At 42.4% G+C, this 25,193-nt stretch overlaps 2 protein-coding genes and 1 pseudogene across 9 annotated transcripts in view; 2 read left to right on the top strand and 1 right to left on the bottom strand.

Annotated features, from left to right (window-relative positions):
- The window catches only part of CSTF3 (cleavage stimulation factor subunit 3), a 77,880-nt gene extending 68,719 nt beyond the window's left edge, over positions 1–9,161 (top strand). Inside the window, exons 16-21 of the mRNA XM_002755150.5 lie at positions 556–625; positions 2,722–2,917; positions 6,694–6,847; positions 7,760–7,854; positions 7,973–8,033; positions 8,453–9,161. Coding sequence (XP_002755196.1) covers positions 556–625; positions 2,722–2,917; positions 6,694–6,847; positions 7,760–7,854; positions 7,973–8,033; positions 8,453–8,655 — 779 coding nt within the window. The 3' untranslated portion in view covers positions 8,656–9,161. The remainder of the gene's footprint in view (positions 1–555; positions 626–2,721; positions 2,918–6,693; positions 6,848–7,759; positions 7,855–7,972; positions 8,034–8,452) is intronic.
- Positions 9,162–16,671: 7,510 nt separating this feature from the next.
- TCP11L1 (t-complex 11 like 1) overlaps positions 16,672–25,193 on the bottom strand; it is a 38,523-nt gene continuing 30,001 nt past the window's right edge. For 4 of the 8 annotated variants that reach the window (XM_009007890.5, XM_035262314.3, XM_078340815.1 and 1 more), the window contains one exon: positions 16,672–23,372. In XM_009007890.5, coding sequence (XP_009006138.1) covers positions 23,170–23,372 — 203 coding nt within the window. In that variant the 3' untranslated portion in view covers positions 16,672–23,169. Of the gene's footprint in view, positions 23,373–23,859; positions 23,976–25,193 lie in introns of all 8 variants that reach the window. The other 4 variants (XM_035262313.3, XM_078340814.1, XM_035262315.3 and 1 more) reach the window with 2 other exon arrangements.
- Positions 19,365–20,227, top strand: LOC103796273 (phosphatidylinositol N-acetylglucosaminyltransferase subunit C-like; annotated as a pseudogene).

Raw genomic sequence — 25,193 nt, 5'->3', positions numbered from 1 at the left:
ATATACCTCTGTCAATAATTCTTAATTCATTTCCATTTCAGTATTTACCTACCAACTTAGATATTGGACCTCTGCAAGAGTTAAAGTAGCTAAATATAGCATAGTCCTGGTGCCTCAAAATAAGAAACTCAATTATTTTTAAGTTTGATTTTGCCATCCTTCCACATTCAGTGTATTTAAAAAATATTAGTAGTCTGACTAACATCAGCAGATAGGTACTTGTCATTATTTTTAAAAACCAAATGGGATACCTGGTTCAGGCAGCACTGTTATAAATGATTATGCAGTAGAACTGCAGTAGAGGAGGGCTGAACTAGAAGGAAGAAAACCTGGCTTCCGGTTACTGCTCTGCTACCCGATCACCAAGAGCCAGATCAAATCCCTTAATCTTTCTGAAGCTCAAGTTTCCTCATCTATAAAAACCAAGTGTGATAGTAGTTACCTTTCTGCTTAGGATTTTTTTAAGGATGAAGTGAGATAATGCATGTGAAAATATTGTTGCTTTGTAAAAGTGAATTTTAAAAAAGACATTTAAAATCTTTTTCAATATCCTAGAGGACAATAATACCCGAGTTTTGTTTGAACGAGTTTTAACATCTGGAAGCCTTCCTCCTGAGAAGTCTGGGTAAGCCATTGTGAACAGCTATTGGTCAGGTTCTAAAGACAGGTTTCTTACCTGAATTGTGGTCTATGGGGTGAATGTTTGCTTGAGTGTGAGTTTCAGAAGGAATTTCCTTTCCTTCTCAAGACTTACTTTGCCTACCAGCAATACTTTTACACCTGCTTAGGAGTACTTTTAAATTTCTGAACAGTTATTAGAATTGTTTTAAGAGATGTCATAGCAATTTATTATCATCTTTCTTGTTTACTATATATCCCTAACCAGAAACAGTGGCTCAGCCTGTAATCCCAGCATTTTGGGAGGCCAAGGTTTGAGCCCAGGAGTTTGAGACCAGCCTGGACAACATAGTGAGACCTGATCTATACAAAAAATGTTAAAAATTAGCTGGGTGTGGTGGTGCATGCCTGTAGTCCCAGCTACTGGGAGGCTGAGGTGGGAGCAGGAGGATTGCTTGAGCCCAGGAGGTTGAGGCTTCAGTGAGCTATGATCACGCCACTGCACTCCAGCCTGGGTGACAGAGTGAGACCCTGTCTCAAAGAAAAAAAGCAGGCCGGGCGCAGTGGCTCACGCCTGTAATCCCAGCACTTTGGGAGGAGGAGGCAGGCAGATCACAAGGTCAGGAGATCAAGACCATCCTTGCCAACATGATGAAACTCCATCTCTACTACAAATTAAAAAAAAAAAAAGAATGCCGGGCGCGGTGGCTCAAGCCTGTAATCCCAGCACTTTGGGAGGCCGAGGTGGGTGGATCATGAGGTCAAGAGATCGAGACCATCCTGGTCAACATGGTGAAACCCCGTCTCTACTAAAATACAAAAAAATTAGCTGGGCATGGTGGTGTGTGCCTGTAATCCCAGCTACTCAGGAGGCTGAGGCAGGAGAATTGCCTAAACCCAGGAGGCGGAGGTTGTGGTGAGCCGACATGGCGCCATTGCACTCCAGCCTGGGTAACAAGAGCGAAACTCCGTCTCAAAAAAAAAAAAAAAAGAATTAGCTGGGCATGGTGGTACACACCTGTAGTCCCAGCTACTCAGGAGGCTGAGGCAGGAGAACTGCTTGAACCCAGGAAGTGGAGATTGCAATGAGCCGAGATTGCGCCACTGCTCTCCAGCCTGGGCGACAGTGCGAGCCATCTCAAAAGAAAAAGAAAAAAACCATATATATATGGTTTTTCACCTCCCTTACTCAAAAGCAAAGACTCTTACATATTCAAAGTTTGTTTTACATAGTATGTCTGTGATTTATGGTTTTGACTTGTTGTTCCTTACAGAGGAACAACATTGTGAAGCAGTACAGTGGAAATTTTATAGTAAGGCTTTGGAGTCTTGGGTTCAGTATCCAGCTCAACCAACTAGATGGCAAATTTCATAGCTCTGCCAAGCCTCACTTTCTTATTAACAATAATGTCTACCAGTGTAGGATTTTTGTGATAGCCACATATCTGGTATATAAGAGGCATTTAATATATTACTTTAGTACAAAGGTGCTTAGTGACATGTAAGTAGTCACAGAGCATTAATTTTAGCTGTTAGAACAATGATGAGGTACCAGTTTGTCCCCAGTGATCCACTTAATGGAAAACAATAGAGTAATCATATTAGATTTTGGAATATATTTTTATTCATATATTAGATGAACAATGTATTCTACATTATAATTCCTGCCACTTAAATAAAACAATGAAGCCACATTATTCAGGAGAAATTAGAAATTTGTCTAGGTTCCTTTTCCAACTTCTCCACCTAGAGTGTACCCTCTCTAAGGTAAGTCTCTCATCTTGACCACAAAGAATAGGAAGCTATACTAAATAAGTAAAAACTCAAAAATGGGCTTAAATACTCAAGTGATAGGTTTATAATTTGCTTTGAGATAAGCAAAAATAAGATGAAGCAAATATGGCAAAATATTAGCAATATAGGTAGTGGTATATAGGTATTCATTATACTATTCTATTTTTCTATAGTTTAAAACTCTTTATAATAAAAAATCACTCTTTATAACTTAAGGGGAAAAGGGAGCGCTTAAGGCATTTTTGTAAATGAACTCCCTGCCCTAAACCCAGAATAATTAAAGTATTGATTGTATTTCTTTTCTTACAGAGAAATATGGGCCCGATTTCTAGCTTTTGAAAGTAATATTGGTGATCTAGCTAGTATACTCAAGGTGGAGAAAAGACGGTTTACGGCATTCAAAGAAGAGTATGAAGGCAAAGAAACCGCTTTACTAGTAGACAGATACAAGTTCATGGATTTATATCCTTGCTCTGCAAGTGAACTAAAAGCACTTGGTTATAAGGTATGTACTTGGGATCAAGATGTGTAGTGTCCTCACTTTTCCAGTGTTTTAGAAGAGTTCAATGATAACCTGCACTCTAAAGTCTGAAATGTAAATTAATCTAGTTTTAGAATAGATTTGCAGGAAGCAAGAAAAAAGTTCAGAGATTTTCCTTGGGTTTAAAAGAAATGCTGAGTGTCAAAGTCGCTGAACAGATGAGAATGAAATGGGATTTAATACTTTATTCTGTCTCTGAAATTGTCAGTGCCTTATATCTGGTGGGCAAGATGGAGGGGGCGTGGAAGGAAGAAAAAAGAAAATCTGAATGTCAACTTAGGTATTACTTTTTTTCTAATAGTTCTTATCAAATTGATAAATATGTTTTGACAGATCTTAAACCAAATGTAGTTCCTGTTGCATATTTTGTAAGATACAATGAAGAAATATTACAGCTTGTTAAATCCATAAAGTTCTTTGAGGGATCTGTATTCTTAAAATGGCACTCCTTCAGTGGCCCTTAGAGGAATTAGCTCATCTATGAATGGAACTCTTCTATAGAGACTGCTGAGTCATAAGAAAATAAATCTGGCACCTGAACCTGTTCAGGCCTCAGGGAGGGATTAATATATATGAAGCCCCAAAACAGCCCTTGCTGAGAAAACCACTGTTCTATCATTTCTTGATCTTTCTGTGACATGTGAACAAAGACTAAGATGGAAATTCACAGAGAAGTCCTCAGTTGATCTCTTAAAGCCAGCCAGCATTAGGATGTTCCTGACCATCATTCTCCTTTTCCTCACTGCTCTCTTTTAGCCTGGGTCTTGCTCTTTCTGATCCAGATAAAATATTTTGAGAAAAACTACCCATAATTGATATTCAGATATTTTTGTTAATGTAAACTCTATTTCTGTGGCAGACGCAAATTCCTAGTATGAACCAAAAGATTATTGCTCAGGGTTAAGTAGTTTCTGCTTCTAATTTTAACTACTTCTCAATGAAAAGTCAAAGATATTTTACTGCAGTAAATCCTCATTTAACATCATTGATAGGTTCCTGGAAACTCTGACTTTAAGCAAAATGATATACAGCAGATCCTCAAATAATGTTTTTGTGTTCAATGTGGTTTCATTACAACCTTGCTAAGAAAAACATTGGTTTTGCTATACATCATTTCTCTCTCTCTCTCTTTTTTTCTTTTTTCTTTTTTTTTTTTTGAGATGGTCTCACTCTGTCCATCCAGCCCAGGCTGGAGTGCAATGGTGAGATCAGGGCTCACTGCAGCCTCGACCTCCCTGGGCTCAGGTGATCTCCTGTTTCAGCCTGCCAAGTAGTTGGGATTACAGGTGAATGCCACCAAACCTGGCTACTTTTTGTATTTTTTTGTGGAGATGGGGTTTCACAATGTTGCCTGGGCTGGCCTCAAACTCCTAGGCTTGAATTCCACTTGCCTTGGCCTCCCAAAGTGCTGGGAGTACAGGAAGAGCCACCACACCTAGCCACCTAGCCCATCATTTGTCTAAAAGTTATACTTTCCTAGAACATATTAACAATGTTACGTGAGGGACTTAACTATACCTTGTGCAATCGCTAAAGGCTATTTCAACTTTTCTAAGATGAAAATGAAAATTAATGAAGTTAATGAAAATAAAGATCTGCCAGGCACAGTGGCTCACGCCTATATCCCAGCACTTTGGGAGGTTGAGGCAGGCAGATCACTTGAGCCCAGGAGTTCAAGACAAGCCTGGGAAACATGATAAAATCCCATCTCTGCCAAAAAAAAAAAAAAAAAAAAATTAGCCAGTTGTGGTGGCACCTGCCTGTGATCCCAGCTATTTGGGAGGCTGAGGAGGAAAGCTGAGGCTACTTTAGTGAACCATGATCACACCACTGCACTCCTATCTGGGTGATGGAGTGAGACCCTGTCTTTTAGTAAAAGATGAAAGATTTATATGATCTAAAGAGAAACCAGAGTATGACCCAGTCTTTAAAAAAAAAAGAAAGAAAGAAAAGAAAGATCTTACTATTTTCAAGTAAAACTTGAAGATAGTGGCCAGGTTCAGTGGCTCACGCCTGTAATCCCAGCACTTTGGGAGGCTGGGGCAGGTGGATCCCCTGAGGTCAGAAGTTTGAGATCAGCCTGGCCAACATGGTGAAACCTTGTCTCTACTAAAATATAAAAATTAGGCGTGGTGGTGGGCACCTGTAATCCCAGCTACTTGGGAGGTTAAGGCAGGAGAATTGCTTGAACCCAGGAGGCAGACATTGCAGTGAGCTGAGATCATGCCACTGCACTCCAGCCTGGGTGACAGTGTGCGACTCTGTCTCAAAAAAAAGAAAATAGTAAGTATTCAGGAGGTAGAACTACCTCCTGAATATGATGTTTTCCATCTTATATTACTGCTCTTTTATTTTTGGGGGAAGGATTAATGTGCTTCTGCGTGTATGGTCAATGGTATGGTGTGTATGTATGTGTGTGAGAGAGATTTTTAAAAAGTGATACCCGGCCGGGCACGGTGGCTCAAGCCTGTAATCCCAGCACTTTGGGAGGCCAAGGCAGGTGGATCACGAGGTCAAGAGATCGAGACCATCCTGGTCAACATGGTGAAACCCTGTCTCTACTAAAAATACAAAAAATTAGCTGGGCATGGTGGCGCATGCCTGTAATCCCAGCTACTCGGGAGGCTGAGGCAGGAGAACTGCCTCAACCCAGGAGGCGGAGGTTGCAGTGAGCCGAGATCGCGCCATTGCACTCCAGCTTGGGTAACAGGAGCGAAACTCCGTCTCAAAAAAAAAAAAAAAGGTGATACCCAATGTGCCTAACATTTAGATTTGCTTATATAATTAATACCAGATGTCACCAACTGCATTTCAACAAATTTTGAGAAAGTGGAATGCTTTTATATCCCTCGGTGGTGGCAAAAAGGGGTTCTTCTGGCTCTAGATAGACTGAGTGACACTGGGTTGCCTGGCAGGGAAGCTCCTCTGGGATAGGCCTCTGTTCACAGGTGTTGCTCTGTTCATTGTATTGCTCCCTTTGGCATATCTTTTCTTAGCCCTGGCAGGGCAATGCTAGTGTACTGAAAAGAAGACTGTGGATGGATTTGAGGTCAGGGAGGTGTGGCCTCCCAGTCCTCCTCTCTCTACTTCTTATTAGCTATGTGACCTGGGAAATAACAGAAACTTTGTGAGCTTTAGTCCCTTCTGTAAAATGGAGATGTTACTATTTGCCTCATCAAAGAGAGAATAAATGGCTAAAATTGCCTGATGAATATTGTCTCTGCTCAATAAATTTTCCCTGTCCCCTGTAATAAATAGTATATTGGAAATAATTTTTCATTGCATTAGCAAAATCTTAAGCAGTGTGATGCCGTCACAAAGCAGGACATCACTTAATCCAGCTTCTTTATTTGATGAAACTAATGTTCAATTCTAGTGGAAGGGAGGTGTCAGAAGATCTAAAATCTTGTCTTTTCCCCCAAATTATCCTAGCCTCTCCCAGTCTTATGACTACACACAAAAGCTTTTATCTGTTCTACAAATGTCCTACCTGGCAACACTGAGTTTAATAACTTTTAACTTGTGTTGGGGTAAAGTTATAATACACTGAGTCTTAAAACCAAATAGCTTTCCTTGTTATTAATCTTTGCCATCACTGAAGTCCTTGCTTATCTCTCTCCATTTTCTTTCTGTAGTTTTAACCCAGGTATTCACAGTGTATCCTCAAGGTTATGAATTGCACGATTATTCTCTACTAGTCCCTTTTTCAGGTTTAGGATTCTTCTGTTCTGCATTTTCAGGATGTCTCCCGTGCTAAGCTAGCAGCTATAATTCCAGACCCAGTTGTAGCTCCTTCTATAGTGCCTGTTCTGAAAGATGAAGTGGATAGAAAACCAGAATACCCTAAACCAGACACTCAGCAGATGATTCCATTTCAGCCACGACATTTAGCACGTAAGCCATGACTTTAGATCCAGTACTGAGACCTCGATTTGTTTGTTGATTTAAATCCAAGGTGTGGGGGTAAAGTGACACTGCCTCTCAATTATGGGTTAATTATTAAACTTAGGGTCACTATGACAAGTAACTTAGCTTTAATCTTTGAACCAGATTAACTAAGAACGTCCTAAAAACAAAACTTCAATGATCCAGATTCCAGGAACCCATCTGGCAGTGATACTTGGTTTTCAGAAATGCTGCTATGGCCGGTCGCAGTGGCTCAATCCCAGCCTGTAATCCCAGCACTTTGGGAGGCTGAGGCGGGTGAATCACCTGAGGTCAGGAGTTCAAGACCAGCCTGGCCAACATGGTGAAACCTTGTCTCTGCTAAAAATACAAACATTTTCTGGGGATGGTGGTGAGTGCCTGTAATCTCAGCTACTTGGGAGGCTGAGGCAGGAGAATTATTTAAACCCGGGAGGCAGAGGTTGCAGTGAGCCAAGATCGTGCCGTTGCACTCCAGCTTGGGCAACAAGAGCCAAACTTCTTCTCAAGTTAGTAGCCTCTCTAGATTATTTTTGAACAAGGCCCTTCTGATTAAATATGTTGTTGAATAATTGACTTGAAACAGGATTGCTGAACAAATGACTTGTGCAACTCAGAAAACGTCTTTGACAAAAATTGACTTTAGTTCAGCCCTGGTCTTGTACAAAGTCACTTGTGTACTTCTCTGCCTCCTCGTGGCCATGGCGTTGAGACAGCTCTCACTGTCTCAACTGCTTTGGTTTCGTAAATCACTAGAAGCAACTTAAATGTCCAGAACAAAGCAGCATAGCATGGAAGATCTTTATGTGCAAGTCACATTATTTTAGCTCTTTGCAGAAACTCTTCCATCCTACTTGATTCATACTTTTCTTTTTCTGACAGCTCCAGGCTTACATCCTGTACCTGGTGGAGTGTTCCCAGTCCCCCCTGCAGCTGTTGTTTTAATGAAACTTCTCCCTCCTCCTATCTGTTTCCAGGTTTGTTTATTATTTTCATGGTAGATACTGGCTCTGTGGGTTACAGTAACTGTACAAAGTTATTGCTACTTCAACTTATCAGATTACTAGGGATTAAAATTTATTCATGTCAAAATAGGGTCCCTTTGTACAAGTGGACGAACTGATGGAAATTTTCCGAAGATGCAAGATACCAAATAGTAAGTAACGGAAACTCCATTTCAGAGTGTCATTCCACATTGCTGTCTCATAGGCGGAGGACACTGTTATTCTTTGCCACTTAAGTTTACAAAAACAGCCAGTCAACTTGAAGTGCACTGAAACCCAGGAGTTATCCAAACCCTCTCTGGCAGAGAGAGGCTTATTCATATTGAATTCCACTAAATAAAATGTCATAAAAGCTTATCTTTTCTATTCAGGTGAACATGCACTATCAGACTTGGCTTATGAAAATAACTTTATTAGTGCTTTTGTCTTTTCCTTTAATTATTTAGCATCAGTAGTACCATCCCATATTTTGCTAAAATAGTAGGCTATGAAGTGAACTATAAGTATCCACAGCTGAACATACATACCCTTTCCTAGTGGAATATGTTTTTACATTTTGTTGTTTTAATAGCTGTTGAGGAAGCTGTGAGGATTATTACCGGTGGGGCCCCAGAGCTAGCTGTAGAAGGCAACGGCCCAGTGGAAAGTAATGCAGTACTCACCAAGGCTGTCAAAAGGCCCAATGAGGATTCAGATGAAGATGAAGAAAAGGGAGCCGTTGTCCCGCCTGTTCATGACATTTACAGAGCACGGCAGCAGAAGCGGATTCGGTAGGGCTTAAAACGCCTCTGCAAGAAAACTCCTGTCCAGGATTCCCTTTTTGCCTCAAGTCGTATGTTTAAAAGAGACAACGCTTTGTTACAAGGTTCTTGGAAACAAAGTTGTATTGTCATTGGTGCCTCTATCATATGGTTCTTGGGAAAAAACAAACCAACCTGTGTGAATTTTAGAATATGGAACAGACCTATGCTCTAAGCAAAATTTAGGTTTTCAAAAATGTGAGAACAGTACAAAATGGCAGAACCACATTTTGTTCCCTCTTCAAGGGTGTCTTGTATGTGCCGCTTGAAGATTTGTGAGTTTTTCAACAGTTTTATTTTAAAAACTGGATGGCTTATGATTGTAAAGCATTTTGTCACATTTCCTGAAAAACAATTGTTCTTGGTTTGCTTATGTAGAGTCCTGCCTTATTGTTTGTTTTTATTTATGGCAGAATGTATGAAATCTGTTTTGTAGTTTGAAATTTTAAAAGTCCTTTAAAAAATAAAAGGATTCAGAAACATCATGCTTCCTGTGCATCTTTCAGATTTTATTTATAATAACTACTTATGTTATTTGTTCAATACCATTTAAAAATAAATGTCAGTACAAGGAAAAGTCATCTTGTATTTACTAAATGTAGGCTGCATCACACACTCTTTCCTGGTTTTTTTTTTTTTTACTAAAAACATTTTTAAGAGGCAAATTAAATATTTTAGAAATCCTCAAATATGAATGCATTTGCTCCCCAGTAAGTCTGAGACGGATTAAGATCCTGTTATCTTTTCTCTCTCTTGAAAGCAACCTAAGTGTGGTAATTTGTTTAACCTCCTGCTGTCTTGTTCTCACAGAGTTGGGACCAGAAGTATTCAGGATTTTGGATTTGTTTCCATTTCAGAATATTTGCATCATACTTACCAGTTTACTATCCCTCATCCAAAAGTCCAAACTCCAAAAATCTCCACTGAGTATTTTCTTTGTGCATCATGTTGGCACCCAAAAAGTTTTAGATTTTGAAACACTTTGGATGTCAGATTTTCAGATTAGGGATACTCAACTTGTATATTTTCAAAGGTGCCCAGTGCTCAAGAACATTTTTTCCCATGAGCTAAACGTAAATAGCATTAAGGAAAATGACATCTATTTAACTAATTCTAATTACAGTGAACAAAAATTTGTCATGCAAATTGTCCAGAGAACTAGACTTTGCTCTTTGGTAACAACTCCTCTTCCTCTTCTCATTACTAGTTAAAAACTAAAAAGCAGGATGGAAACAAAAAGGAGGGGAGGAAGAGTACTATGTTTATAAAGAAATGATCTTACATATTAGAAACAATTTAGACAGTTTAGAATTTGAATTCAGATGTGATTAAATAATCTGACATTTGAAATCAGCTGCAAATGTCCCATAAAAGTCTTACTTGTAAAAAAAGATTATCTTAATCATTTTCTCATATAAATTTATATGTAGCAAGGCTATATAAATTAGTCAAAAGTGTGTTTAGTTTCCAGTATTTTCCCATTAACGCTAAAATTGCCTAGAAATAAAGCTGCCTCTAATTCAGACTTTATCAAGTATCAATTTCAAGTTGTGAGTTTTTAAAAAATATCAGTTATCATCAAAACTTAAGACATGGCCAGGCATGGTGGCTCACGCCTATAATCCCAGCACTTTGGGAGGCCGAGGCAGGTGGATCACGAGGTCAAGAGATTGAGACCCTCCTGACCAACATGGGGAAACAAAATAACAAAAATGGCTGGGCACGGTGGCTCAAGCCTGTAATCCCAGCACTTTGGGAGGCCGAGGCGGGTGGATCACGAGGTCATGAGCTCGAGACCATCCTGGTCAAAATGGTGAAACCCCGTCTCTACTAAAGATACAAAAAATGAGCTGGGCATGGTGGCACGTGCCTATAATCCCAGCTACTCGGGAGGCTGAGGCAGGAGAATTGCCTGAACCCAGGAGGCGGAGGCTGCAGTGAGCCAAGATCGCGCCATTGCACTCTAGCCTGGGTAACAAGGGTGAAACTCCGTCTCTTAAAAAATAAATAAATAAATAATAACAAAAATTAGCTGGGGGTGGTGGCACATGCCTGTAGTCCCAGCTACTCGGGAGGCTGAGGCAGGAGAATAGGTTGAACCCGGGAGGCAGAGGTTGCAGTGAGCTGGGATCACCCCACTGCACTCCAGAGCCTGGTAACAAAGCAAGACTCCATCTCAGAAACAAATAAAAAAAAACTGGCCGGGTGCAGTGGCTCATGCTTGTAATCCCAGCACTTTGAGAGCCGAGGCAGGCAGATCACCTGAGGTCAGGAGTTCGAAACCAGCCTGACCAACATGGAGAAACCCCATCTTTACATTAGCTGGGCATGGTGGTGCATGCCTGTAATCCCTGCTACTTGGGAGGCTGAGGCAGGAGAATTGCTTGAACCCAGGAGGTGGAGGTTGCAGTGAACCAAGATTGTGCCATTGCACTCCATTCCAGCCTAGTCAATAAGAGCGAAACTGTCTCCCCACCGCAAAAAGACTTAAGACACAACTAGGCCAGTGGTGGCTCATGCCTGTAAAACCCAGCACTTTGAAAGATGAAGGTGGGCAGATTACTTGAGGCCAGGAGTTCAAGACCAGCCTGGCCAACATAGTGAAACCCCGTCTCTACTAAAATTACCAAAAATTTTAGATGGGCGTGGTAATGCAAGTCTGTAATCCCAGCTATTTGGGAGATGGAGGCAGAAGAATTGCTGAACCTGTGAGGCAGAGGTTGCAGTGAGCCAAGATAGCACCACTGCACTCCAGCCCAGGTGACAGACCATGACTGTCTCAAAAACAAAAAAAGACACAAGTAGTACCATATGATGTAGACTTTTTTTTTTTAATTATTTTTTTTGAGAGTTTCACTGTTGTTGCCCAGGCTAGAGTGCAATGGCACAATCTTGGCTAACCAAAACCTCTGCCTCCCAGGTTCAAGCAATTCTCCTTCCTGAACCTCCTGAGCCACTGGGATTACAGGCATGAAGCCACTGCGCCCGGTGGCATGGACTTTAAAATAGAGGTGTAGGCTGGGCATGGTGGCTCATTCCTGTAATCCCAGCACTTTGGGAGGCTGAAGCCAGCAGATTACTTGAGGCCAGGAGTTAGAGGCCAGCTGGCCAACAGTGAAACCCCATCTCTACTAAAGATACAAAAAAAAAAGTTAGCTGCGCATGGTAGTACAAACCTGTAGTGCTAGCTACTCTGGAGGCTATGGTGGGAGGATCACCTGAGCCCAGGAGGTCAAGGCTGTGGTGAGCCATGATTGCACCCCTGTACTCCAGCCTGGGCGACAGAGTGAGACCTTGCTTCAAAAATAAAATATAAAAGTGTAGACTCTTTCCTGAAGAGCTGTTTTGGTGGGTTAGTGTGAGTGAGCAGCAAGCCATCTGGGGCCAGTGGTATGAGGGTAAGAAGAATTTACCAAGACAGTTGTAGGTAGATTAGAGAAGGTATGAAAATACATTGCAAGGTTGCACCAGGCAGCACAGCAGAGAAGGGGCTTGTCTGCAAAAGACAAAGGCTTGCTGGGGATATTACAGGATGGTGCTATCTGCTGAAGAGGGCTTTATGTACTGAGAATGCTGAGGTTGCAGTGAGCTAACTTGCAGGTGTCTAGTGATAAGTTCAGTGCAGCACGGCTACCTGTCCTGGACCATGAGGAAAGGCAGACTCATAGCTTATCTGCTTTTTCTTTCTGCTTTTCCCTGCTCCTGCCAGCCTGACTCCCTTTCCCTAATTAGGACTCCACAGTTAGTGTTTTGAAGAAGACAAATCAGTTTCAAATACCTGTAAGTGATCTACAAAAGTGTTCCCACAGACAATAAAACAAAGCCACTTGAACGTGTGTGAAAAACCATTTTTTTAGCACAGGCATACACATACATACACACCTGGTGAAAAGTGCCTTTAATCACTTTATTAGTCCATTCCCACATTGCTGTAAAGAAATATCTGTGGCTGGGTAATTTATAAAGAAAAGAGGCTTAATTGGTTCATGGTTCTATAGGCTGTACAGATAAAATAGTGGCAATTGCTTCTGGGGAAGCCTCAGGAAATGTATAATCATGGCAGAAAGTGAAGGGGAAGAGGAACATCTTACATGGCCAGAGCAGGATGAAGAGGAGGGAGCAGGTGCCACACACTTTTAAATAACCAGATTTCACGAGAACTTACTGCCATAAGAATAGAACCAAGGGGATGGTGCTAAACCATTCAGGGGGACTCTCCACCCTGCCCAGTCTAATCGCCTCCCACCAAGCCCCACCTCCAACACTGGGGATTACAGTTTGACATGAGATTTGGTGGGGACACAGATTCAAACTGTTACCAATCATTGTTAAGGCTATCATGTATATGATAACTGTTCCTATTGCATTTATTAGATTTTTTTTTTTTTGGCCTAGAAATGATCAGCTCTTTGGACATAACAAGGATTGTTTCTCAGTAGAAGAAAACATTTTCTAATGTTCTAATTGCTATAGATATGTATGAATTTTTATTTTTAAGGTGATTCTACCTGAATATTTGATAATTCCTTTTGTTAAACAGTTCAACAAGCAGCATGATGTTAGAATCTGAACTTACCTTTAGAAATCTAATGTGCAGACTCATGGTACAGTCAGGCCTACACTTCCAAGGACTCAGATCAGTATTGCTGGACCCAGAGAAAATGCCAAAGATATCCATATTTTTCCTGTTTATAAAAGCAACGACAAGATTCCAGAACTAGACAAAAGTTTCGAGGACTATACGTGTGTCCTTCCTAAACAAAAATTAGTCAAACTCTGGCCTTTACCACTACAATTCAAACAAGAGGTTGCGGCTAGGCGCGGTGGCTCACGCCTATAACCCCAGTGTTGGGATTCACTTGGGGTGGCTGGCAAAATATTAGGGAAAGTTAGAAGATTATAATCTCAAATCTTTTAGAAAGCCAAAACATTTTAAAGGAACAAGCTGAAGGCAGCCAGTTCATTACATTAGAATTTTAAGTCATAGGGTAAAAGATCGGGACAATAAAGCTTCCCCAGTTAAGTCTGTTTACCCTACATTCCTTTGTCTGTTTGCTCATGTAAACTTTTGTCATTCGTAAAACCACTCTTTTAATTATCCATGTTAATTATCCACAAGTATGATGACTTAGAACCTCTGTTATTAAATCTATACTGAATAAATGTGATGAGAAGCAGTGAGTGGTAGTCGGTTAGCTGCAATTGCCCTCTGAAAGCAGTTGACGACCAACCCTAGCTCACTCAGAATCACTGTGCTAGGTGTGAGAATGTATTCATTCATCCGTCGTTGAATCAGGGTCTGCAGGACAGACCTCCACAGGTGGTGACCCCAACTTGATCGAGGTCTTAGGTGGTGACCTCAATGTGATACTCGCCATATCCCAGCATTTTCGGAGGCCGAGGCAGGTAAATCATGAGATCAGGAGTTAAAAACCAGCCTGGCCAACATGGTGAAACCCTGTCTCTACTAAAAATGAAAAAAAAATTGGCTGGGCATGGTGGCAGATGCCTGTATTCCTAGCTACTCAGAAGGCTGAGGCAGGAGAATTGCTGGAACCCAGGAGGCAGAGGTTGCAGTGAGCTGAGATCGTGCCACTGCACTCCAACCCAGCGACACAGAGAGACTCTGTCTCAAAAAAAAAAAAAAAAGGAAAAGACGTTGCATCTATGTGGCCACACCTAGTAAAGAAAAAGATTACAGACGCTGCTAGTAAACTCTGAACAACCAAATTGTAGCAATGAAAAAGAATTTTTAAAAAAACACCATTTTTGTTAATATATTGACCTTGGTCAATAATTATTAATTTATTTAATGTTTATAACCCTGTATTGGCCTACAGTTAATAAATAAATGTTGAGTTCAGTTTTATTAAAGTATAGTCATCATATTCATAAATTTTGCTTTTTTTAAAAAAATTCCTAAGACAACCTTTATTAAAGTTGGCAGTTCTTTGTGACAATGAGCAAGTGAACTTATGTGTTACTTAATAAAAATTTCAGCCCAGCATAGTGGCTCATATCTATAATCCCAGCATTTTGGGAGGCCGAGGTGAGCAGACCATCTGAGGTAAGGAATTCAAGATCAGCCTGGGCAACATGGTGAAATCCTGTCCCTACTAAAAATATAAAAAATTACCCGGGCATGGTAGTGCATGCCTGTAATCCCAGCTACTCAGGGAGGCTGAGGCAGGAGAACTGCTTGAGCTTGGGAGCCGAGATTGTGCCACTGCACTCCAGCTTGGGCAATAGAGTGAGACTCCATCTCAAAAACAAACAGAACAAGAATTTTCAGCTATCTTTTTGTTTGTTTTGAGACATGATCACAGCATGATCCTCCTACCTAGGCCTCCCAAGTAGCTGGGAGCACAGGTATGTACCACCATCCACCATACCCAGCTAATTTTTAAAATTTTATGTAGAGACAGGATATCCCTGTGTTGTCTAGGCTAGTCTTGACTTTCTGGGCTCAAGCAGTCCTCTCACCTCAACCTCCCAAAGTGCTGGGATTAGAGGCATGAGCTATCATGCACAGCCCTTCTTTGGTTTTTTTTTTTTTTTTTTTTTTTTTTGAGTCGGAGTTTCGCTCTTGTTACCCAGGCTGAAGTGCAATGGCGCTGGGATTAGAGGCATGAGCTATCATGCACAGCCCTTCTTTGGTTTTTTTTTTTTTTTTTTTTGAGTCGGAGTTTCGCTCTTGTTACCCAGGCTGAAGTGCAATGGCGCGATCTCGGCTCACCGCAACCTCCGCCTCCTGGGTTCAGGCAATTCTCCCGCCTCAGCCTCCTGAGTAGCTGGGATTACAGGCACGCGCCACCATGCCCAGCTCATTTTTTGTATTTTTAGTAGAGACGGGTTTCACCACATTGACCAGGATGGTCTCGATCTCTCGTGATCCACCCGCCTCGGCCTCCCAAAGAGCTGGGATTACAGGCTTGAGCCACCGCACCTGGCCTTGTTTTTGTTGTTTTTTTTGATAGGGTCTCACTTTGTCACTCAGGCTGGAGTGCAGTGGCAAGATCTTGGCTCAATGCAACCTCTGCCTCCTGGGGTTAAGCCATCCTCCCCCTTCAGCAGGCTGAGGTGGGAGCAGAGGCATACGCCACCACGCCTGGCTAATTTTTGTACTTTTAGTAGAGTCAAGGTTTTGCCATGTTGCCCAGGCTGGTCTAGAACTTCTGGCCTCAAATGATCCACCTGCCTCAGCCTCCCAAAGCGCTGAGATTACAGGCGTGAGCCACACTGCCTGGCCCCTCTTTCTTAAGGTTACTTTTTTTTTTTTTTCTGAGACAGAGTCTCGTTCTATCACCCAGGCTGATATAATATAAATTATAAAAAATTACCCGGGCATGGTGGTGCATGCCTGTAGGCTAGAGTGCGATGATGTGATCTCAGCTCACTGCAACCTCCACCTCCCAGATTCAAGCGATTCTCCTGCCTCAGCCTCCTGAGTAGCTGGGACTACAGGTGCGTGCTACCATGCCTGGCTAATTTTTTTATTTTCAGTAGAGATGGGGTTTTACACCATGTTGGCCAGACTGGTCTCAATCTCCTGACCTCGTGATCCACCTGCCTCAGCCTCCCAAAGTGCTGGGATTACAGGCGTGAGACACAGTGTCTGGCCTGGCCCCTCTTTCTTAAGGTTACTTTTAAGTCAAGGAAAGTGACACTCCATCTAACCAGGCCTATAGCTTAGTTCTGGTTCTTAGGTTCAGTACACAATAAATGTAAGTTAGGTGTGACAGCAACCCACACGAAGGATAGTTTTAGGTGGAATTATGTCTGTTTAGGCTTTTAACACATACTTTGTAAAACTCTGGCTATTTCTGAAAGTACCAGTGAACGTTTTATAGTTTAATAAACAGAGCTTACCTGGGCTTAAAGGTTATCCCCTTCCTCACCCCTTGAAGTTGCTTTGAATACTATGACCAAAAAGGTTTTCCATTAAAATAATTATATAATGCAAAATCCAATACAAATACACACTTGCAAATATCATCGTAGTTATTTATTTAGATTGTTTTTAAATGAGATAGTACTTTTAAATATGACTTCATAGCCCACTATCCATTACCATTCACTCATCCATTCAGTTGTTCAATCATGGATTCATTTAGTTCAAATAATACAGAGGTGGAGATGGGGAGAAATCACTGGGGTGGAGGTGGATATTAGGAAGTGAGCAAAGGTAAGACTGCAGCTCTAGTACAGAAGAGATGACGAACGTAAACAAGTCTTAGGAGAGGACAGGAAGAAAACCTTCCCTACAGGCCTGTAGAATGTGCTTGACTGAAGGGAAGTTGGGCGCTAGCAGTGGAACCGAACACCACAGCAGATGTGCGCCTACGGATAGAGGGTTACATGTTCACCTTTGCAGCTAAAAATAAAAGGGATCGTCCTTTTCTATGTACAAAGCATTCAAACACTCTAACCAAATGTAATCCTCACAGCAACTGTGTGAATTAGGAGTGTTCCCATTTAACAATGAAAATACTGAGGTGTTAGGAGAATGACTGGCCCAATGTTGTACAGCTGGTAAGGCGGCGATAGAGGAAAAAAGACTCAAACCCAGATCTTTCTCTAAATTGGGAGCTTTGTGCACAATCCTGCTACTGCCAAATGTTAGTATCAGAAGGGAGCTTAAAGACCATGTCTAGTCCTTTCATTTTAAATGAGTTGGGAATGGGCCCTGATTTGCCCCAGCTAGTACATTACAGAGTGATCTGAGCCCTGGTTTCCTGACAGCTCCCAGTCTGTCCACTCTACCACCTGGCCTCACAATGAAAAGAAACAAATGTTCCACATATAAATCAGAGCTCACCAAAAGGTCACCAAAATCAAACAGCAAACACCTATTATCTTTGAAACTAACTAGCAAAGTTGGTGGCAGCAACACTTCCTCTATTCCCAGGAATCTTAAGGCTTTGGAGAAATGAAAATAAGCACCACCACAGAAACAGAATTGCCAAATAATCCATTTAGAATCTTGGCCAGTAGTGCATACTATAGACCTATTAAGTCAAACTTATAATAGCTTTTCTTCACAGAGGAAAAAGTTCATATATACCTACCAACTGCATTTGATCAGTAAGATACCATGTCAGTGTGCTTCTTACCTGAAGTACATTTATGGTAGAGTCATATCGTCACATAAATAATCACATTTTATAGCTTGCTTCAGAGGGAATTTTTTTTTTGAGACGGAGTCTTGCTCTGGCTGGAGTGCAACGGTGTGATCCCAGCTCACTGCAAACTCCACCTTCCAGGTTCAAGTGATTCTCCTGCCTCAGCCTCCCAAGTAGCTGGGATTACAGGCGCCCGCCACCATGCCCAGCTAATTTTCATATTTTTAGTAGAGACCAGATTTCACCATCTTAGCCAGGCTGGTATCGAACTCCTGACCTTGTGATCCACCCACCTTGGCCTCCCAAAGTGCTGGGACTACAGGCATGAGCCACCGCGCCCAGCCAGAATGAGATTTTTTAAAACACCAGGACTGAGAATCCATCCACCCAACCAAGAGCCAACAATGTAGCAGTTACTGCTCTAAACATTCACTCATTCATGAGACTATTGAAGAAATCCAAGAGGCTTGGTGATACTGACCTCACTCTCAGTTCTATCCACAAGTAGTAAAGTACTACTGCCAAATACACCTGGCAATTTCAGGAAAGGACACTTGTCTCCACAACCCGTTACTGAATGCAGCATATAGAATCTGTTCTATTCTGAAGAACACCACACTCCAAAGGATGTTTTGTTTTGGAGGGAGAGTTGTAGGGGAAGGTACAGCTGGATGCTTAGTAATGCTTCCTGAGTGACTATATGAACAAAGTGGATCTCCCTGGTGCTTAGTAATAATCCTATGAGATTCCAGGAAGAAAATTAGCTTATTTATCTTCATAGAGCAACAACAAAATGATTCAATATGAATACTGTGGTTCTGAAGTTTGCTTCCTTCATTCTTGGCTTTTGCCAGTTGCAGAACTCCACCAGTGGACACTGAGGTAGTGGGGGGCCAAGAGACTCTGTGAAGCCAGTTATTCATGCATCAAGATTTCAAACTGTCCAAATGGAATTCTGGCAATGTAAGAACTCAGGAGGGGAAAAATATCTTGCAAGAATGTACTCTTATAAAAGAAGAGTTTTTGAGATTTAGGAAGAATGGCTGTAGGAAGTGGTGATCGCTGCTGTGTAGCTGGGGGTAAGCTCCTCTCCTTCAGCCTTGGAGGGTGAAGAAAAGGCTCCAAACACTCTGAGGCTGAGGCTTCTCAGCCCAGTAACCCAGAATCACACAATCACCAGGCACAGTGGCCATAGAGAAGCCTCCACCTCAAGAGAACAATTCCAGAAGTGACCTCATTGAACATACCATAGAAGATGTGATTTTCGTCTTTAAAAGTACCCTCGCAAGGAAAAAGGCAGGTGGCCGCCATTCCCCAGCCACGCATCCCCAGGAACTCTTGGGCAGGAACTTGGCTGTGTTGTCCTGCCTCAGAGACAAACTCATCTATTTTAGGTCTAGCCTGGATTGCTGCCTTTGAAAACAAGGAAAGGTTGGTAGAACATCAACCACAGCATGGAACTTCCAGGGAGGTCTCATTTCAAAACATCATCAAGAACAAGAACCACATGGACTTCTGTGAAAGCAATGATTAAACTGGCCTGAGTCTGAATGAAAGGATAATGTGTCCCCAACCTGTAATTGATGCCAAGGAGGTAAAGTGGCAGAAGGTCTTATACGAGAAACAGCCCTTTCCTGATAACTTAGTGGACCTGGTTCCTGGTAAAGCTCCAGAAAAACATCCAAGCTTGGAAATACCAATAGTGGCCAGTGTGGTGATCCAGCAGCTGTGCAGCGTTTGTGATTTTCTGGTTATCTGGTGTTCCATGGATGAGGGTCTTCTGGCCACCCACTGGCTTTTTGGGACTGGCCTAGCTTCTTCACTGATTGGGTTTTGTTTGATTTCAATGATGGAGGTGAAGGGCAGAAGAAAAGTGGGTGGACCTGGTGGGCTGACCTGGAGAGTGCCCTCGTCTCATTACTTTCACTTATGGCTTTTCACCAGTGCTAAAGAACCTGGCAGAGTCTGTCAGCACTGACACCATCTATGCCACATCCGTCTTCATGCTGTTGGGCCAACTCATCTTTTTTGACTATGGTGCCAATACTGCCATTGTGTCCAGCACGCTATCCTTGAACATGGCCACCTTTGCTTCTGGCTGCTAGCATCACGCCTTCCCTGGTCCCTGCATGCCTTCATCATGGTAACACTTGCCTCCAGGTTGTCCTCTGGCCCACATTACAGAAGAAACTAAAGGCATGTACTCCCTGGAGCCATGTGGTAGTCACACTGCTTTCTGTGTTTAGCCTTGGGAGGCTACTGTCTATTAGTGCCATGGGAGCCGTACTCTTTGTCCTTCTGCTGATTTCTATCTCATGTCTCTGTCCATTCTACATCATTTGCCTGCAGATTTTTAAAGAAAACATTTATGGGACTTGGGATGAAGCAAAAATCAAGGAAGACTTTCCCAGGTTCCTCAGCTAAATTAGGGATGTCCTGACCGACTAGCCTCCTAACTAGTATAAAACTTGAAGACAAGAGTTCCATTCTGGATGCAGCATGTCAGTGTGGTAAGAGAACAGAGATCAAAACAAAATAAAACAAATGAACCAAAGGCTTGGGTGGTAAGGGTGCTTATCCTTTCTGTAATTCTGTGGATGAAAGAAGTTTCTGGGGCCCTCTTGAATTATTCGCTGTAACAAATGAAGTGATATGGTTTCTTTGTAAAAAAATTACACATTCAGGCTGGGCACAGTGGCTCATGCCTATAGCCCAGCACTTTGGGAGGCCGAGGCAGGCAGATCACTGTGGTTGGGAATTTGAGACCAGCCTGACCAACATGAAGAAACCCCGTCTCTATTAAAAATACAAAATTAGCTAGGCATGGTGGTGCATGCTTGTAATCCAAGCTACTTGGGAGGCTGAGGCAAGAGAATCGCTTGAACCCAAGAGGCAGAGGTTGCAGTGAGCCAAGATTGTGCCACTGGACTCCAGCCTGGGCAACAAGATCAAAACTCCATCCCTCCCCCGCCCCCAAAACAACACATTCAAACAAACAAACAAAAAATAAATATAAATAAAAGTCCTCTTACAAAATGTGGCCAGTCTGCCAGATTACAGTGACCCCAGATTCTCCAGTCTCCTCCCTGGGATCTAAAGATATATCTGGCTCTACTTTTTTTGGTGAGGAGAGAAAGGCTATGGCTCTGTTGACCAGGCTGGAGCACAGTGGCATGACCATAGTTCACTGCAACCTCAAACTCCTGGGCACAGGCAATCCTTTTGCTTCAGCCTCAGCTTGTAGCTGGGAGTACAACTGTGAGTACAACCGTGTGCCACCAAACCAGGCTAATTTTTTTGTACTTTTTGTAAAGATGTGATCTCATTATGTTACCCAGGCTAGACTTGAACTCCTGGGCTCAGGTAACCCTCCCACCTTGGCATCCCAAGTGCTGGGATTATAGGTGTGAGCCACCGTGCCCAGCCCTGGTTTTTTTTTGTTGTTGTTGTTTTAAAATTTATCACATCATCATATATTAGAACCAACATCAATGCTGATCTGTACACATGTAATTTCTATCTGAGCTCCTAGCGCCAGATCAAGTCCTTGTATAAACCATGGGACCATCAGCAATCTTGAAAATCCTAAAAGCAAAATGTATTTGGACTCTACCGGGACCAATATCCTTTTCATAGAACATCTGCTTTCCCCTCAATCAGTCCTATTGGGATACCCACCCAACTGCTTCTTCAAGTCTTTCTTGAAAACCTACAATCACTGCATTTCCTTACAAAGAGGGATCAGAGAAAACAGCTGCTAGTAGTGAAATGTAGCCCTTACCCCTAGGTGTGCAGGGATGGCTGCTGGTCTTCCTGGGGTCTTTCTGAAATGGCTTCCAAGTTTTTTTTGTTTTTTTTTTTGAGACAGTCTCACTCTGTCACCCAGGCTAGAGGGCAGTGGCATGATCTCAGCTCATTGCAGCCTCTGCCTCTGGGTTCAAGAGATTCTCCGGTCTCAGCTTCTCAAGTAGCTGGGACTACAGGCATGCAACATCACACCCAGCTAAGTTTTGTATTTTTAGTAGAGACAGGGTTTCACCATGTTGGCCAGGCTGGTCTCAAACTCCTGACCTCCAGTAATCTACCCACCTGGGCCTCCCAAAGTGCTGGGATTACAGGCATGCGTCACTACACCCGGCCAGCTTCTAAGTTTCTCTTAGCTTCCTGTGCAGAAGCCTTCATGTGCTGCTATTACTGCATTACTCGTACAGTAATATAGTCTGACCACTTGCTGTTCTGGCAATTGGAGATCATTCCAACTTCATGGCTCTGCTTCTAATATAATGTCCCTGTCTAAAATACACACATGCACGTGTACACTTTAAAACAAACAAACAAACAGAACAGATCATCTGTGAGACCCAAATCACTCACAGTCAGAGGACATGTCAGGAATTCCAGTCACTGAAGTTCCTTGAAAAATAATGCTCAAACACCAGAGATTTTCTATGACTTGCTTACCTAGGAGATTCGTAAACTCAAGCTATTTTATCTAAAAACACTTAAATCTAATTCCAGAATTTAATTTAATCAACACATCTGTGTATTGTCTCAGAGTAAAATTTTTAGTAAGAATTTCAGACATTTCCTTCACATTACAGTAAACTATTTATCAAACAATTTCCTCCTTGACTTTCAAGGGTTGAAAGTCACAGAATTTCCTTTCACTAGATGTCATAAGTCATAACTGCTGTCATCCAGACACAGAAGTAATTCTGTATAAAAGAACAAGCTTTTTAAAGTCCAATAACTCTGTGTCTTTCGGGGAAGGTTAAAAGAAAAAAAATTCAAATATAAAAAAGAAAGTTAAAAAAAAAGGAGACAAATAATTCTCCTCTAAAACAAAGGGCTTGGGAGCCTTATGCAATAAATAGGGGGAGAAAATGGCACTAAGACGTTATGCAGCCCTTCTAACAAAAAATACCAGGAGGGAGGAGTCAGGGGCAAGGCTGTTTGAGGGAGGGCAAGAGGTGAAGTCACGGCTTGGTCTCTTTTACGCTTGGATGGCTGTCAGCACAGGGTATCTGAAATAAGAACTACCCAGATTGCAGAAGAGAGAGGTCCCAGCCTCCTTGGAATGACATGATGGGAAAGGAGTGGAGACACAGCTGAATGTTACCTGTAAAACTCAAGAACAAAAATCTTCTTTGATTTGTAAACTTGCACTCATAAATACAATCTCTCAAAATAGAATTCAGTGCATTTTTCAACGAATCTTTCCAACAGTGATACATAATATTCTTCCCTTTGGAATCAGTGCTGTTAAATAGACATGTACTATATAGCCATTTTCCAATGCAACATTAGAGTTGAGAACAGGTATTCTGCGGCGAGTGAGTAATACTGCTGCTGTAGGTGCATACACATTAGGATCGGACAAGGATCTTACTGAGGATTGCATCATAGTAGGGACAGAAGACCATCTTGTTATAGTTGACCAGGCGAGCGAATTTAATAGCAACTTCCTCCAGCTCTCTCTGAACTGGACTGAGTCCCCCAGGGACTGTGGGTAATGGCTTCTGATGACCTGAGGCAAGGTAGGTTTCTAAGAAGGTCAGGATTCGAGATTCTGTGATGAAAAGAAAGTGGTTAGTTGTTTCTTGTCCTTCACCTTACAAACCCCCGAGTGTGCTTCAGTCCTCAGCTTTAATCATCACCTCTTAGGGGAAGTGGTCCCCGATCAATACTCCCAGACCAGATACCCACAGCGCCTTGCACTTCTGCATACTCATCCCATTTATAATGTTTTCCTTCCCCTTTAGATGGTAGTTTAATGAAGGTAGGAGCCAGCTCATCTTGTCCACCATGTCTCCTCAGCGCTCAGCACAGTGCCTGACATGAGACCCAGCTCCCGGGAGAAGCTCAAACACACTTGAAATGCAAGAATGAAGGCATGAGTAGCTGGGTGCAGTGGCTCACACCTGTAATCCCAGCACTTTAGGAGGCTGGGGCAGGCAGATTACCTGAGGTCAGGAGTTCGAGACCAGCCTGGCCAATGTGATGAAGCCCCATCTCTACTAAAAATGCAAACATTAGCCAGGTGTGGTGGTACACACCTGTAGTCCCAGCTACTCGGGAAGCTGAGGCATGAGAATCACTTGAACCCAGGAGGTGGAGGTTGCAGTGAGCCAAGATCACGCCATTGAACTCTAGCCTGGGCAACAGAGCAAGCCTGTCTCAAAAAAAACATAATAAGAATAGAATGAATGCATGAGTAAGACATGAGTGACTGGAGACATGCTCTGCTGTTAGAGAAGCAAGACATCCTGAGACCAATGTTAGCCATTGCTGATGATCACGTAAAAAGGTAGAAAAATAAAGCAGAATTACAGGTTCGAAAAAGTAAAGAGAAGCACCAGCAGCTGGTGACCTTTTTCCTACTAGGCCTCTATGAAAGCAGCACATGCTTCCTTCTCTGCTGCCTGCCAAGGAAGTCGGGAGCATTTGTAAACTTGTCCTACTCTGAGGAATAATTTAGGTTGATGCTTTTCTAGTCCATTCCCCTTCACAGTGCTTTTGCACTCTTGTGTACCCTCATGAAAAAAGATTTGATGAAGCCACACTTCTTGCAGATTTTATTACAAAAACAATAGAGACATTTATATGGAATGGACTTTTTAAAACTACATGCCCTGCCTCCTGCCTGGGGTATCCTGTCAGGTACAAATAACTTATGCCCTCCTGAACCTCACAATAGAGACAGAAAACTGCTGACATGACAGGGCCTGCCACCCTTATTTATTTATTTATTTTTTTCCAAAAGTTTCACTCTGTCACCCAGGCTAGAATGCAGTGGCGCAATCTTAGCTCACTGCAACCTCCGCCTCCCGTGTTCAAGTGAGTCTCCTCCCTCAGCCTCCCGAGCAGCTGAGATTACAGAGGTGCACCACCCCACTCGGCTAATTTTTGTATTATTAGTAGAGGCAGGGTTTCGCCATGTTGGCCAGGCTGGTCTTGAACTCCTGACCTCAAGTGATCTGCCCGCCTCAGCCTACTTTCAAAGTGCTGAGATTACAGGTGTGAGCCACCGCACCTGACCCTATCATCCTTATTCTTTTTATTTTGTTTTTGAGATGGAGTTTCCCTCTTTTCTCCCAGGCTGGAGTACAATGGCGCAATCTTGGCTCACTCCACCTCCTGGGTTCAAGTGATTCTCCTGCCTCAGCCTCCTGAGTAACTGGGATTACAAGCACACACCACCATGCCCAGCAAATTTTTGTATTTTTAGTAGAGACGGGGTTTCACCATGTTAGCCAGGCTGTTCTTGAACTCCTGACCTCAGCTAATCTGCCCGCCTTGGCCTCCCAAAATGCTGGGATTATAGGTATGAGTCACCATGCCTGGCCCTATTACCCTTATTCTTAAATTAGTTTGGTTCTTTAAGGTTCCC

Source organism: Callithrix jacchus, chromosome 10 (genome assembly GCF_049354715.1).
Source record: "Callithrix jacchus isolate 240 chromosome 10, calJac240_pri, whole genome shotgun sequence".
NCBI lineage: Eukaryota > Metazoa > Chordata > Mammalia > Primates > Cebidae > Callithrix > Callithrix jacchus.
Note: the sequence above shows the minus strand (reverse complement) of the source record. Positions and strands in the feature narration are given on the sequence as shown.